The 14,072-nt window shown below is 40.5% G+C and overlaps 1 protein-coding gene across 4 annotated transcripts in view; it reads right to left on the reverse strand.

Moving 5' to 3' along the window:
- The window catches only part of CPAMD8 (C3 and PZP like alpha-2-macroglobulin domain containing 8), a 54,501-nt gene that overhangs the window by 16,513 nt on the left and 23,916 nt on the right, over window positions 1-14,072 (reverse strand). For all 4 annotated transcript variants that reach the window (XM_075736372.1, XM_075736371.1, XM_075736374.1 and 1 more), the window contains 12 exons: window positions 13,500-13,798; window positions 12,846-13,071; window positions 12,096-12,272; window positions 9,211-9,292; window positions 7,523-7,679; window positions 6,985-7,059; window positions 4,767-4,932; window positions 4,441-4,527; window positions 3,387-3,523; window positions 2,867-3,022; window positions 2,310-2,372; window positions 1,706-1,944 (listed from right to left, as the gene is read on the reverse strand). In XM_075736372.1, coding sequence (XP_075592487.1) covers window positions 1,706-1,944; window positions 2,310-2,372; window positions 2,867-3,022; window positions 3,387-3,523; window positions 4,441-4,527; window positions 4,767-4,932; window positions 6,985-7,059; window positions 7,523-7,679; window positions 9,211-9,292; window positions 12,096-12,272; window positions 12,846-13,071; window positions 13,500-13,798 — 1,864 coding nt within the window. The remainder of the gene's footprint in view (window positions 1-1,705; window positions 1,945-2,309; window positions 2,373-2,866; window positions 3,023-3,386; window positions 3,524-4,440; window positions 4,528-4,766; window positions 4,933-6,984; window positions 7,060-7,522; window positions 7,680-9,210; window positions 9,293-12,095; window positions 12,273-12,845; window positions 13,072-13,499; window positions 13,799-14,072) is intronic.

Below are 14,072 nucleotides of genomic sequence, written 5' to 3' on the forward strand. Positions count from 1 at the left end.
CTTTGCTCCAGCAATTCCCAGGGCAGAAGTTTCAGAAATAACAACAGAAAAGTTGTGTTGATGCAGGGCAGCCTCCTTAGTTACAAGCATCTTCCAGGGACTGACAAGACTTTTCAAGCCTGCCTCCCCAATAGAAGCTGCAATGCTTAGGCAGGGGGAGACGAGGTTGAGAGAGGGATAGTGTGTTACGTACAGCCAGAGCGACCCCAGCAAACTATTGGATGATGAGGTTGAGTTGCTCGTCACTGGCTGTTGTTACTGGAGGAAGGAAGAATTCAACTAGGCCCAACAATGCCTGGCCCAAGATTTCACAGGCTTGTGGCAATCAGAGACAATGCATCTGCCAGCAATGTGGCCGTGTGAGCAAGGGACAAGCGTGTTGACAGAGATAACGAGATCTCATCTCTGCCTGGAGTCCCTACAGCTGTTCTCAGGACTGAAGTCACTGTATGGCTTTGCCTCTGCAGGAAGGAAGGAGGCAGAAACTGATAGCAGAGCGAAAGTTTTCCATTTCCATGAATTACATCTGAGCTGTTGACTTGACTTCTGCTGATTGAGTTCAGTGAAGCTGTAGCCCCACCACCTGCCATGCTTCCGGTCACAGATCTGCAGAATAGTAGGAAATACTTGGGAATGGTTTCTTCCATGATACAGTAGATGCTATAAGCCCTCCTTATTTACTTTTCTTGTGGCTTTCCCTCTTTTGGGCCAACTTTTCAACAACCTCCTTAAAAACCAAAATATTTTGCAGAGAGATCAGCAACTCCTGATAAATGCAGCAGTACTGATGAGTTTAAAAAAACCCCACAAAACGGGTTGAATACAGATCAGAAACTCTTCTTGCTGCTGTTGGTCTAAAAGGCAAGCTATTTTCTCTTCGTATCTTGAGTTTCCCAATCTGTAAAATGAGATGGAACTGCTAATGTCTTTGCAAAGTGCTTTGAGATCTAGGAATGAAACTTCTGGAGCTTTATATCATGCCATCTTTAAAAGTTATTTTAAATTTCTTTATGTAGAATAAGGAAATAAGCAACAAGCTTTAGAGAGCTTATTAACAAATATCTGCATATCTTGTGGCTTTACCATAGGCTGCAAATTCATACCATGGCAATAAGCATCTTCTGTTAGGTTTTTGGTATCCACTGAAGAATAAGCAACTCAAACATTAAAGTCAAGTCAATACTACTTATAAAACTATCGATGTGTTTAAGGGTATGAGTTAACCGGTTGAAATTACCTAGCTCTTACTGACTTTTAGGGAAAGCTTGTTACTGAAGACCTAGAAAATAATCTAGAACTTTTTCTTTTCCACTGATACAAGCCAATGGCATTCAATTTGTCGTCTTCAGGTTTTGGAGAGGCAATAGCGAAACTTAACAAAAACCCAAGGTGCTCCCGTTTGTAAATTTTGTTCTTGTTTCTCTACCTTTGACATATACTTAGCACTAAAATTACTAATGCCAGCAGACAATGCTCATGAATGTCCATACAATAACTCTGTCCTACAACCCACAATTACGGTTGAAATTCTGCATTCTGCATGCAAGGTGTTCTGTCTCACACTAGTTGAGATACAGACAGTGCAGCAAAGAAGAATTTGGTATTTTTCCTGTATCAATGAATGTATCAGTATAGATGTGCTGATCAGCAAACTAGATGGCCTCTGGGAAACAAGCAGGGCACGATGCAGACTGGCATTTCCTACCTAGTGCACGTCTCCAGTATGACTTTGTATTCCCGATGGTCCTGATCTGAAGCTGGGTCATCGTCATCCACCAGTGCCCTCTCTCTGTGCAAGGCTTCAGAGCGATTCTCATCTGGAGAGACAGACCGCAGGAGATTTGGAGCTTGAAGATGCTGCTCTGACTTTGGCTCCTTCAGGTTAACCAGGAGCTGGAAAGCTGGTTTGGCAATAGGATCGGGTACGTTGTAAGTGACATCAATCTGCAGCAGAAAGGGGAGAAAAACAAAACAAGTCGGGGCAGTTTATTAGACCTCAACGTTTCACAGCAGCTACCAATGTTCCCTAGAGACCAGTATAAACACCACATCTCTTCAGAGAGAGGTAATCGTGGGCACAGAGGCAATACGAGCTTTAGAACAGAGCTATATATAGGTAAAGCTGTACCAGAGCAGATTCACCCTAGTACAATCATGAATTAAACCAACACCACATTGCATAATTACTTGGAGAGAAATTCAAAGTGTAAGTCCTTCCTCACAGAAAACTGGGATTAAAAAAGTAGCAAATAGACTGAGTTTAGAGATCACGTGCTCACGTACTTTCTCCAGCCCCACAGGAACTTTACCTGCATCAGACAGCAGCCTTCACCTTTGGCACTCACAAACAGCCCCGTTGGAATACTGGGGATCTGAGGAGAATCCACAGTTAAGACATAGACAAGACATGGCACTCAGAATGGAAACGAGTATCAAATTTAGCTTTATTGTGTACAAAATATCTTTGCAGTTATAAAAGAGACCGCAGAAGCGAAGTGAGCATGGCTTACGCTTTTCAGCCACCTGCATTTAACAATGGTAGAAACAAGCAGCAGCACAAAATAAGCATCAGGCATTAGTTACGATGAAAAATGCCTTTAACCGAGAGCTGCCTCCTTCACATCAGAACCCAGCCATAAAACTCCAGAATGTCCCAAGATCTTAGTGTTTAAGTAGACACAGGAGGAGAAAAACAAAGTTAAAAGATGTCTGCACCCAAGATACATCATCTTCCAAAGGTATCTCTGCTTCCAGCATAAGATCTTGTGCTTTTACCATTACTGAGCTTACCCGAGTTGTCATTCAGAACCCAGCTCACATGGATCGCTTTAAAAAAATTTGGCTACATAAACGCAAAACCACCTACCACTGCAGTCTGGAGGACTTTTTTATTCATCTTGTTAAGCTCAAATGTCTCCTGGTAGTCTAGATTAGTAGAAGCCAAGGAAATGGTAAGGTTGACTCCTCCAACATAAGAAAGGATAGCGTATTCAGCCAGAGCCTGCAGGGCTACACATGTGTCCTAGGGATCAGAAGAGGTAGAGATCAGAATAGTGAAGAATACAGGAGCACAGTAAACTTACAAACAAGCACTGTGCTCTACAGCCATCAGCTTCTGGTAGCAGAATCTTCCTTATTAATTCAGATAGCAAAAGAAGTTTTGTTCACTTTCTCTGTCAAAGACATCTCTAAGGACAGAGTCTAGGTTCTTTTCAAATTATTAATCTTGGAAGGAAGCAGTAAAGAACACTGGAAAGTTTTTCTTCTTACCAGGACACAGACAGTTTCTGTCTGGACAGAAACTCTGCATTGACCGTTCCTGAATCAATCGATTTCTACAATTGATGGTGCATGCATTGAAGCTACCCTTTTTGGAGGCAGCCCACCTGAGTAGATGAGAATCCTCCAAGTGCATTCCTCTGCTGTGAAAGCCATTTTACTACTGGGAGCGCAGAGGCCACGTCTCCTAGGAGCGTGTATGTCAAAAGGGCATAAGATGTCATTTCCACTTCTGCAGAAATAACTGAAAGAGAGGAGGGGAAAAAAAATAATCAAAACATTATCTAGAAGTGAGAATCTGGGCAGGTGTAGAGATAGGTCTATGAATATTCATTAAAGAAAAATTAAAAAAATTAAGAGAGTCTGTACAAGCAGACACAGGAGGAGAAAAACAAAGTTAAAAGATGTCTGCACCCAAGATGCATCATCTTCCAAAGGTATCTCTGCTTCCAACATAAGCTCTTTCTTTCACACAATAGATAATCTTCTTTCTACTTGATTGTATCCCATAAGCAATTTCTCTCCCACTCGAGTTCTACTTTGCTGCTGCCCATGCTGTAATTCTTGTCCTAGAGATTTTCATGCCATATCGTTAGATCCTTCCTGAACATTGGCGCACCTATATCGTATTAGAAAGGACAATGGCTTTGACTTGCAAATAACAACATCATTCACTGTTGTTTTGACTTTGATAGTTTAAGTCTAGGAAATCAGCTGAAATGCCAGTGACTGTCAATAAAAGCGGGGTATATAATCCCTAGGTCCATTTGAAAACACAAAGCTAAACAGCTCTAAATTAAATGTATTTCACTTCTCTCAGATTTCCATTTCAAATGGTTCTGCTCTGATGGATTCCTATATGGCTCTCACTCTTCTGTATCACTCACTGTCTTTATAAAACTGGAGTGAAAAATGGTGAGAAAGCAGAGGCCAAAAAAACAGTCCTGTCTTGACCACATCTAGTTCTGTCTCTCATTCGCTCTCAACCAGCTCTTTCAGCAGAGCATGACCTGCCTCTTATGAGCCCGTTTCAGCCAGACCCTGCCCTGACTGCCATTCTCAGAATACCTTGTATTATATAAACATTTCACTAGGATACATGCGGTCAGTGGCCTGCTCTTGCAGCCCATTCCCTTATCTCTGTCTTTGCAGTAGAAGTACCTGATTGAGAGAGACCATCGTTAAATCCCATGAAGGTATCTTCATCAGTAACAAGCGTTCCCGTCAAGCTCCAGTGCGTAAAACCATCTAGAAAAAAGGACAGTGGAATCAAATTCTACTTTTGCATTGACTCCAAGAACAGATTCATGCCCTGAACTGCACTGTCCCTCCTTTTAGACAAACATCAATGTGACAAAGACGTCTCACAGGCTCTATACCCTCCAGTAACTCAAATATATTATTCAAGTTGCAGGGGCTATTTGCTTGCTCCTCTAAGAGGATTGCCAGTTCAAGGACTTGCCAGATCGGACCCAGGAGCACAGCACCTTGTGTAATAGCCATGCTGTTCATTTTCCGCAGCATCACAGCAGCAGAGGGACTGTGTAGCAGTGTCAGGGCATATGCGATCAAGGCAGTAGTGTAGGGGTCTTCTGCTGAATACACGTTGGACTCTAAGAAGTGTTTTGCTTTGTCAATAGCTGTTCTTTCTTCCTGTATTTAGGGGAAAGAGCCCAGACATATTATCAACCTCTGTACCTCAGAAGTTAGAATCACTTCATTTCTCATTACTTTGTGTCCATTAAAAAAACCACACCAAAGAACACACCTAGGAAAGATGCATTTTGCTCTCTGCAGAATGACACTAACACTTTCCTTTCCCTAAGAAAGGCTGTGCATCACAAATTTTAAAAAAAAAAAAAAAAAAAGGAGCAAATAGCATAGCAAGAATGATCTAGACTAACACTGAGACACATTTATGCCCCCCTAAAGCTGAAGAAATTTCATGCCCCTGTAAGGCAGCAGATGAACAGAGCAGAAGCGAGCTTTCTACTGCGTGTTTGATTGTGTTCCTGACACTCTGGAGCGTCTAGCAGACGCCAGAGGATAATAAAGGGCAAGGTTCCCAGGGGTCCCTGCAGCCAACAAACATGTTTTATTAACTCCCTCAATGACCTCAGCATGTAGGAACGTGGCTCTGATAATTTATAGAAACAATTTAATTGGACTTGATGTAATTTGGTTTCCTTTGATTTCCCTGTGGCACTAACCTTCCCCTTCCTCATTTCCTAGCTAAGATCATTAGTAACACTTGCAAATCTCCTCTAGGAAAACCATTAGATCCACATAAACTGCACTTCAGCAAATAAAAATGCTAGGGCTGTCTTGACACACAGCAGCCCAGAGAGCATCACATCACTTTTCAGAGGGGAGACACTGCTGACAGGGAGGCTGAAAGTTACTCTGAGCATTGGAGGATTTTCTAAATTTTTTTTTTTTTTTAATTTTTAATAAGGTTGAAGGCCTTCCACTCCAACAAGAACTGGGGGTTAGGGGGTATCTGCTTGCAGCAGCAGCACGGTCTCACTCTTCAAGCTCTGCAGGTACACCACGAGAAGTGCTGAGATTATCACAGAGTTTCTGAATAGATAACCGCTGTTTGCACTAGCTGGTTCAAGGTGTCCATAAACTCACTGGGTTTTGCCTGCATGGGTGATCCTGTTGCCTGTGTACAAATCACCAAGGCATCACCAAGACACTGCAACATCCACTACACCTCCTGTTTTAATCTTCCAATTGCACCTGCACAAACCTACTTGCCCACCACCGCTCTTTTCCCTTGGCTGTTGAAGAGCAAGCGAAGAACTGTACTCATGGCTTACTCAGCGCAGCTGCAAGTGGACGTTTTCCCAGTCATAGTTAGTGGGAATGTTTAACTATGACATTATTTGTGCATCTCCATTCTAGTAAAATCTCATGTAGGTAAAAATACAACAGAGGAGAGGAGCACTAGTTTTACCATGAGTTTTAAGAAGGAATCTCTAAAATGCCAGTTGTACTAGAAGTGATTTTTTTTTCCTACTTCAAAAATTATGCAGCATAATTGCACGCTCCTACGTAGCTATTCTATTTTCTGTAGTGTTCCTGCTCTGTCTCATTACAAAGAAGAGAAACATTTTTCTCCAGAGTCCTGAATCCAGCACATTACAGGAGCGCAGCTCTCCAAACACATTGTAATCTAACAGCAGTAGCATTTTGGCCACTGTAGCAAAGGCAGACTGCAAAAGTTTTCTGGATCCCTGAAGCCCATGCTGCCCTGGCTAAACCACTGTTAGCACTGAGCTAGCTAAAGTTTTTTGTTGGAGGTTTTTAAGGTTTTTTTAGTATATATAGGCAAGCTACCAGTACCTGCATAGGCTGCAATCACACCTTGAAATTACAAAGTAGAAAACGTTTTTTGCAGCCACTTCAGGGAGAGGTTGAGGGATGGGGTTGCAGGGAAGAGTTTTGCTCTGGTAGAATAATCCTTGAGTTGATGGTTGAAGGATGGGACATCATCTCGTGTAACTTCAGAATAGATTCCTTACTTTAGAATAATCTGAAGGCTCTCGAACAGCCTCTGTTATCTGGATGCTATCATTCTAGTAAGCACAGAACTTTTGAAAATGAGCAGCAGTAAAATCAAGTTTAAAAAAAAAAAAAAAGAGAAAGAGAATCTTTAGAATATGTAGAACATGAAAGCTATTCTAACTAAGCTTTTGTTACCTCAGAAGTTACACCTGTTTCCAGAAGAGATGCAACCACATAAGCAGTCAGGGAGATCTTACCATGGATTCCACCCTGGAGGGCAACAAACACAAGACCACTGGATGAAAACCAGAGAAAAGGACACTGGATAAAAAGACTGTCGAAGGAAGACAAAGAATACGGTATAAGAGAAGCTGTGGCATCCCAGAACTTCTTTTCCTTCGCACATAAGGCATCCGAAATTTAGGAACCCAACCCAACATTATAGCTTCCTTCCCTAGCAATAGCTTGAGAACACGCTCAATGCACAGACCTTCATACTCCAAGACGTGACTCTGAAGTGTTTCCCAAGACTTGACATCTTGTTTTCCATTCTCATGGGACAGCACACAGATATGTTCCAATAGACTTCTTTTATTGGAATTCTCCTGGTTCTTCCTATACTACTCTAGCTTTTCAAGTGCAGTATTCATATTAGGTGTAAGGAAACTTCGTGCTTTGATTGTAACTTTAAAAACGCACCTATTGCATGATTTTGAGTCTGTACAGTTTTTACCTGAATATCCTTATTTAGTATCCTGCCCATAGCAGGAAAAGAACCATCTTCTTTCTGATGCTGGATGATCCAGTCTTTAGCAGCTGTTAGTTCTTTTGGGTCAATGAAAATAAATCCACGAGACTGTGCAAAGGACTTGAGGACAAAAGCTGTTAGCCTGTAAATACGAATTTATCATCTTTACTGAGAAAACAAATTCAGAATAATGTATCAGTAAAGGGAAAACAACATTCTTAGCACAAATTTTAAAAATCCTCTTGGGAAACTCTAAACATTGTTAAAATTAATGGTACATAAAAGCACCTGAACACTGTCCAATCTTCTGGGTAAGAGCAGGATTAAGGCTCAACAAATTAAATTGAAAAGTATAACTGGAAGATATATTTGTCTTAGTTATGACACTCTGAAATTCAGTTCCTTTTTATAGGTGCTCATCTGCTACCCAAATTATTAAAGCTTTTAAATTAAGAATCAATATCCTTATAAATACAGAATCATTTGTAAAGAAGAGTGAAGTAAATTTTCCAAATTAAAGAAAAAAAAGAAAGAAAAAAAAAGAAAAAAAGAAAAAAGAAATCCAGACCCACTGCTGAAGTCCAAGGCCGTGTTAGACTTTATACAGAATTAAGACTTAAGAAAGCGACAGAAGTGTTTTTGGAATTCTAAACCCCTGACATGCAACGAGTGTGAACTCTGGCCAGCTTTGGGAGATTGAATCATTCATTTTACAAGCCTCTGAGGAATGGGAGGGTAGAAAGCATGCTGCCTGGCAGAGGATTTTTCAAGTGTTAAGTAATTCTGTGTCACCATATTTTACATCTAGGGACTGGGAGATGCCAGATCAGACAGCAAAGTTTACTATCTTAGAAACAGTGAGGCAGCAGCATCATAGAAGTGGTACTTCCCCTCAGATGAGTTCATGAAGAAAATCAGTTTAAAGCAAAACACAGAGCAGATGGAAAAGCCAAATGACAGCACAAGCAAATGAATGAAGACAAGAATCAACTACATCTGAGACACTACAGTCAACCAACAGGCTAATGTGATGTAATGTGCAACTGTAAAGGCCACAGTTTCCTAAGGGGGATATTAGCGAGATGAGCCGATTTCTCAGCTTCGTCATTTCTGGCTGTTGTACTGTTTGATGCAAAGGTTCTGTGCTTCAATTCTCAGGGCATAAACCCATACTGCTCCATTTCATCCATGAGGGGATATAAAGCACTTGGGAGAAAGACTTCTCTGGGGGTTTTGGGGTTGGTTTTGATGGTTGGGTTTTTTCCTCCTACCCTGGCAGGAGCCTCTGCCACTTCTAGGGACAGCAAATTTCTCTGTCTATGCTTCAGGTGAAGCTCCATTCCCTAGTGGAATCAGGTGCTTAAATGCTCCATACATTGCTACTCCACTTCCCGTAGACCAAATATGACCCTTAACTATAGCTTCTGTGCCTAAAGCCTGGACACATTAGTAGATGTATCAATCTTAACCGCCCTCAAGTCTTGGAACAACTGTAATAGTATGAACACTCAGCAGCATTGAAACTGTAAGTCTACAGTCATTGAGTATTATTCCTATTCTCCACCTTGTGGGATACGGAAGCTGGAAAATTACCTTTCTTTCCTTGCCAATTGTGTATTTTTCCCATTTAGCAAACACTGAATTTTCTAACTCTGTTTTAAATAGCAACTCACCACATACTCCCTGAGGAATCCCTCTCGCCAAAAGCACTGTACGAACCATCTTGTCTCTTGTAGGTCAGCTGGCGCTGGTAGCCTGGAAGTCACAAAAGAATTGGGGAGTCCAAAATCCTCACGCAGAGAAAAACAAGTATTTAAAGTGAATGAAGACTCAGACCATCTGGCACTAGCACAAGGGATCCTGCTGCCTGAGGCAACCTCTTATTTCGCTGTGAGTGACAAGAGCCAGCTCTGCGTGCGTACGTACGCTGTAGCTTATTCAGAAATCCATTCAGGCTAACGTCTGTAAGACTACAACTCTTGCATTTTGGCCAGTAGAAGTGTTAAAAATTTGATACCCCTCTGAAAAGATGCTGTGTTAAATGAAAGATTTTTACTTCAACACACAGCTATTCCTCCATTTTACTGAAAGCATCTTGGAGATGAAAATTTTTGTCCTTTGATATTACAACTGGATTCAGACTTTTCTCCAAAGTTGTTGCTTGGGAGAACTTAATGTAACATGACAATAACAGCTGTGATCTTAACGTATACGAACACTTCCTAGCTACTAGGGCTGTCTTACAAGGCTTGTTTTAGACCACAAGTATTAATAGTTTGAATGCTGAAGATAAGAACTCTCTACTGGAATGTCTTTTGAGATTGAAAATAAAGATAGTAAAAATGCTCTTCCTATTAGGCAAAGAATTTACTTCTCAAACCTGAACTGCCCATCTACAACCATGAACTGCCCATCCTACTAAAGCACTCTAAGCCTCTGTATTGAGGAATACAAAATACGCACTTTGATAAAGCTCTTAAACGCCCGCTGGGATCAAACCCTTCAGAACGGGTATTTCTGATATGGAGATATGTCAAACCTGCCAGAAGACCACATCGAAGACATTTAGTGCGCCTGCTTAATTCTCCAGTACATGAACAGACGTTTTATTCCACACTGCATGACATTTTTATGAGAATAGATTACTTTTTCATTTCTGGAGGCAAAGTTTCTTTGTTGTCCTCTCCAGACACAGGCAGCTCCACAATTGCTGAGTAAGGGCTGCCCATGACTCCTACACTTTTTCCTGTTGCTCTATAGCCTTCTGATGCTCATAGGGAATGGAGATAGAACACTTTGAAAAATGGCAGGAACAAAGACCTAAAGATTAATGATGCTCTTGTGGTAAAAATATCTTTGTCTGGGGGTTGTGGGATATCTCCCAGTATGTGGCAGAAAGCATAAGTAACAGTACTATTTTTTTTTCTTTCTCCAAACAAGAGGTGTTACATTAAACTAGATTGCTTTTCTTCTACATAGGCATCAGATACAATTCACTCCTGAGCGCTTCCTCCTTAAATTGTTCCTAAGCATTCATTTCCAGTGTGTTAGATGGACAAATTAAGTATTTGTATTTTTATATCAGTCTTATAATTTTCTCTGTTCTTTTCAACTCATTTTGAGTTGACTTATGCTTCATTGCTCTTACATTTATTCTTCTTTTGCTTGCTAGGTTGATAGTGGCACAGACTACGTCTTGCTTGCTCTTCTGAAATCTTCTGTTTTCTAAACACTCCTCTAGATGCTTCGACTCACTGGAGAGGTTCACCTTTCTAGTTTTCACCTGTGCACCTGCTTTTGTAGAACTGCATTGTAGGAAAGCAGAAAAATTACTGACTAGTTTAGCTCAGGCCACTTCTAAAAATTAGGGAATATATGGGAATTGTTGCGTATCGGCACTGTCCGTGATGGATGACTAAGTGAGGAAAAAGTTTTCTGACTTGGTCAGTCACAAAAGCCTTCCAGAGCAAGCAAACAGACTTTCCCATCTAAACCTTATACTTGGCAGGGCTCCAATAAACACAGAAAAGTTTAAAACTCTTGGGGATCTCTTCTGTAAGGGTTAATTAGCAGGCAGAGTTTGGAGCCAAAAACCTGGAAGGTTTGCAGATTCATAAAAAGAAACAAAAGCAAATGATATTGCAAAGGAAACACTGGCCTGGACTATTAAAAAAATTCCCTTTGTCTTACTGCTATCAGCAAGCACAAAAAAAATCACAAGTGAAACGACTGTAGCCAGGCAAAGGAAGCAGCACCGGGCTTTTGCTGCTGCATGCAAGAAATATATTACATATTACATTTTATAGTTATATTTTCAGAGGAGAACCACCTAATCTTGTCACTTCTGATTTCATGACATGACTATTGTCCGACTCATACACAAGAGAGCTTTGTCCCTTTGGGTCATTCTGGGTTTTAATGATCTCTGAATTCTTACTTGTCCTGAGAATTTTATTTAGTTATAAACTATTTTGCATGTGGCTCTTCCCAAACAAATGCTGAGAAAAACAGTGCATAAAGAGATAGATTGCTTTGAGCTGTTTAGTGAGATTGGACAGGACACTGAAAGGACAGATAAAAGCCTTCGTTATATGCCTCTACGTTAAACACTTTGGATACTAACTTTGGATTTTGTTACTATGAAAATACTATTAAAAAAAGAGAAAGTTCAGAGAAGAGTCATGTAGTGACTAAAGGACTGGAAAGAATTTATAAGACAAAAAACCTAAATATACAGGCTGTTACTATACTTAATTCTCCTTGACTTTCTGAAATGTTTAAACATAGAAATAAGCTGCCTAAGGAAAAAAAAGATTCAAAAATATAAATCAACAAACATGCAAACCAGGAGTTACTGAAGGGAAACACAGGCTACATATCAAGGGAAAATACCTGTTTTCACATCAAAATCTATTAACCTGTGAGATTATCCTACAAGAAATGATGAATCCTCATCACTTGGGATACTCTTGATGAGAAAGTACAACGTGATAGTAGTAAAACTCTTCTAACTTACAAGCCTTTTCTCCTTCTATAAACTGCAACTGTAATGAGTTACCTTGAACAAGATAATCAGTAGCTTCACTCTCCACCTCATGACTGAGTTGTTTGGTTTTCTGCAGATATTTCAGGACAAAAACATTAGGAGCAAAATGGATCATGTTCTGCTCCCCACATCCAAATGGTAATCGCAAAAGATTGTCCAAGTTGTTCAGTGTAGGACCCATCACATCTCCTGTTTGAAAAAGAGGCGATACGTTCAGTATCGAGGAATTACGCTTTACTTCCTCTGATTTCCTATGATTAAACCCCACCTGACTACACTAACTCCTACTAGCTACACATAGTCAGCTTAAATAAACTGTGTCATAAGTTGGAAGTCCATCAAATGTTAGGTCTTAGCCCTTCAAACTCTTGCTAGAATAAAGAAATTTCACATATAACTGCTGGAATAAAGAAATTTTTTTATTATCCATGACTCCCCAGTTTAGACTACTAGTTTAGAACACAGCACAACTGGCGATTACAATGATTATGAAATGAATACTATGAATTCTAACAGACAGTGCCTCTGGAAAGCTCTCGGATGGTATCAACTTTAAGTCACTGTCAAATCAAACAGGGTTCAAACAAGTGACAAAAAAAATAATTATTTGTCCCAGAATTAAGTAGCCTATACCTTTGTAACTGCCTATGACTATCTTATCTGGTCTGCATTACTCAAACGCTGGTCAGGAGCAAGTAACAGCTGGAGTATCTCTTCATATTTGATAACTGGTACCTAGTGACACCTCCTCATAATTGATACCTATGATTGAAGCCGTAGCTCTTTCTGATCCTGGAATTATGTTGTGGGGAACTCCAAGAGTAAATGCTTCATTGTGATTTTCATCAGTCTCTTCTTTTCTCCAAATTTTAAACTCTCCCATTGACCCCCAGCCTGTGGAAAAGCCAATGTACTTCACCTCAAGCTGTTTGGGGACTGTCCACTCCACAATAATAGACTCATTTAGCACCCGAGTACCATGGCCAACCTGAAAGGAACAAAAAACCATGCCGTTCCAAGAACTCACACATATAAAGTCAGTCTGCCAGGTGTCCTCGGACCTAGTAACTTATCCGTGCATCAGAGAACATTGTAGATGGACCAGTACCTTTCTCTTTCCCACCCACAAAACAATTCAAGGAAGTTTAATGAGAATTCCACAGGCTTGACCTCCAAGGCTTTCAGCACACTTAGCACTAAAAACATCGAAGACCGAGGTCCTGACAACATAACGTGGCGAGCGGATACGTTCCGATTAAAACAGCTCAATCAATACTTAATATAGAAAAAGCAAGAGGGAAAAAAAAAGCTTTCACCTTCTACAACAAGCCTAATGAAAAATCTGCTCTTTGTGCACTCAAACTCTAGTTGAGAAAACAAGAGACTTCCAGACCATTACAGAAATAAATTCGCTACCTGGATAATTCCATTTTTCCAGCTGATCCAGAAGCTGCGGAATTCATCCCAGGAGAGGATACCAGCTGTTTCCCTGCTGGCCACCGGCTCACCCATTTTGCTTATGGAAATCCATGTTTTAGTATTTTGGTGTCCACCGATAACAATCTCAGTCATCTCTGCCATGTCATGCGGACCGGAAGACAAGGCCAGGTGAGCATCGTTGTGTGCTTTCACAGCAATGTCAAAGTGTGTCATCTGGGCAGGTTTCTGCATGTATTGGTACTCATATTTGTTAGGTGTAGAAATGTGTATTTTCTCTAGTCAGAAAAATAATGGAACGTTGTAAGAATTAGAGCTTAGCTCACATACTTCAAAAATTACCCATAGCCATCTACTAAAATTTAAACAAACAGAACTTTCTTAAGTATACATTCTTTTTTCCACCTTGTCTTAAACAAACTATAAAAGTGTACATGGAGGTTTCTTCCCAGCTTCTATTTATATCCCTTTCCGATATAGAAGATCCTTCAATTCCGACTGCTCAGCTGGATTTCTTATGAAGTCTGTAAGTGGTTTTCCAGTTCTAATCTA

The sequence above is a fragment of the Balearica regulorum genome, chromosome 26 (genome assembly GCF_011004875.1).
Source record: "Balearica regulorum gibbericeps isolate bBalReg1 chromosome 26, bBalReg1.pri, whole genome shotgun sequence".
NCBI lineage: Eukaryota > Metazoa > Chordata > Aves > Gruiformes > Gruidae > Balearica > Balearica regulorum.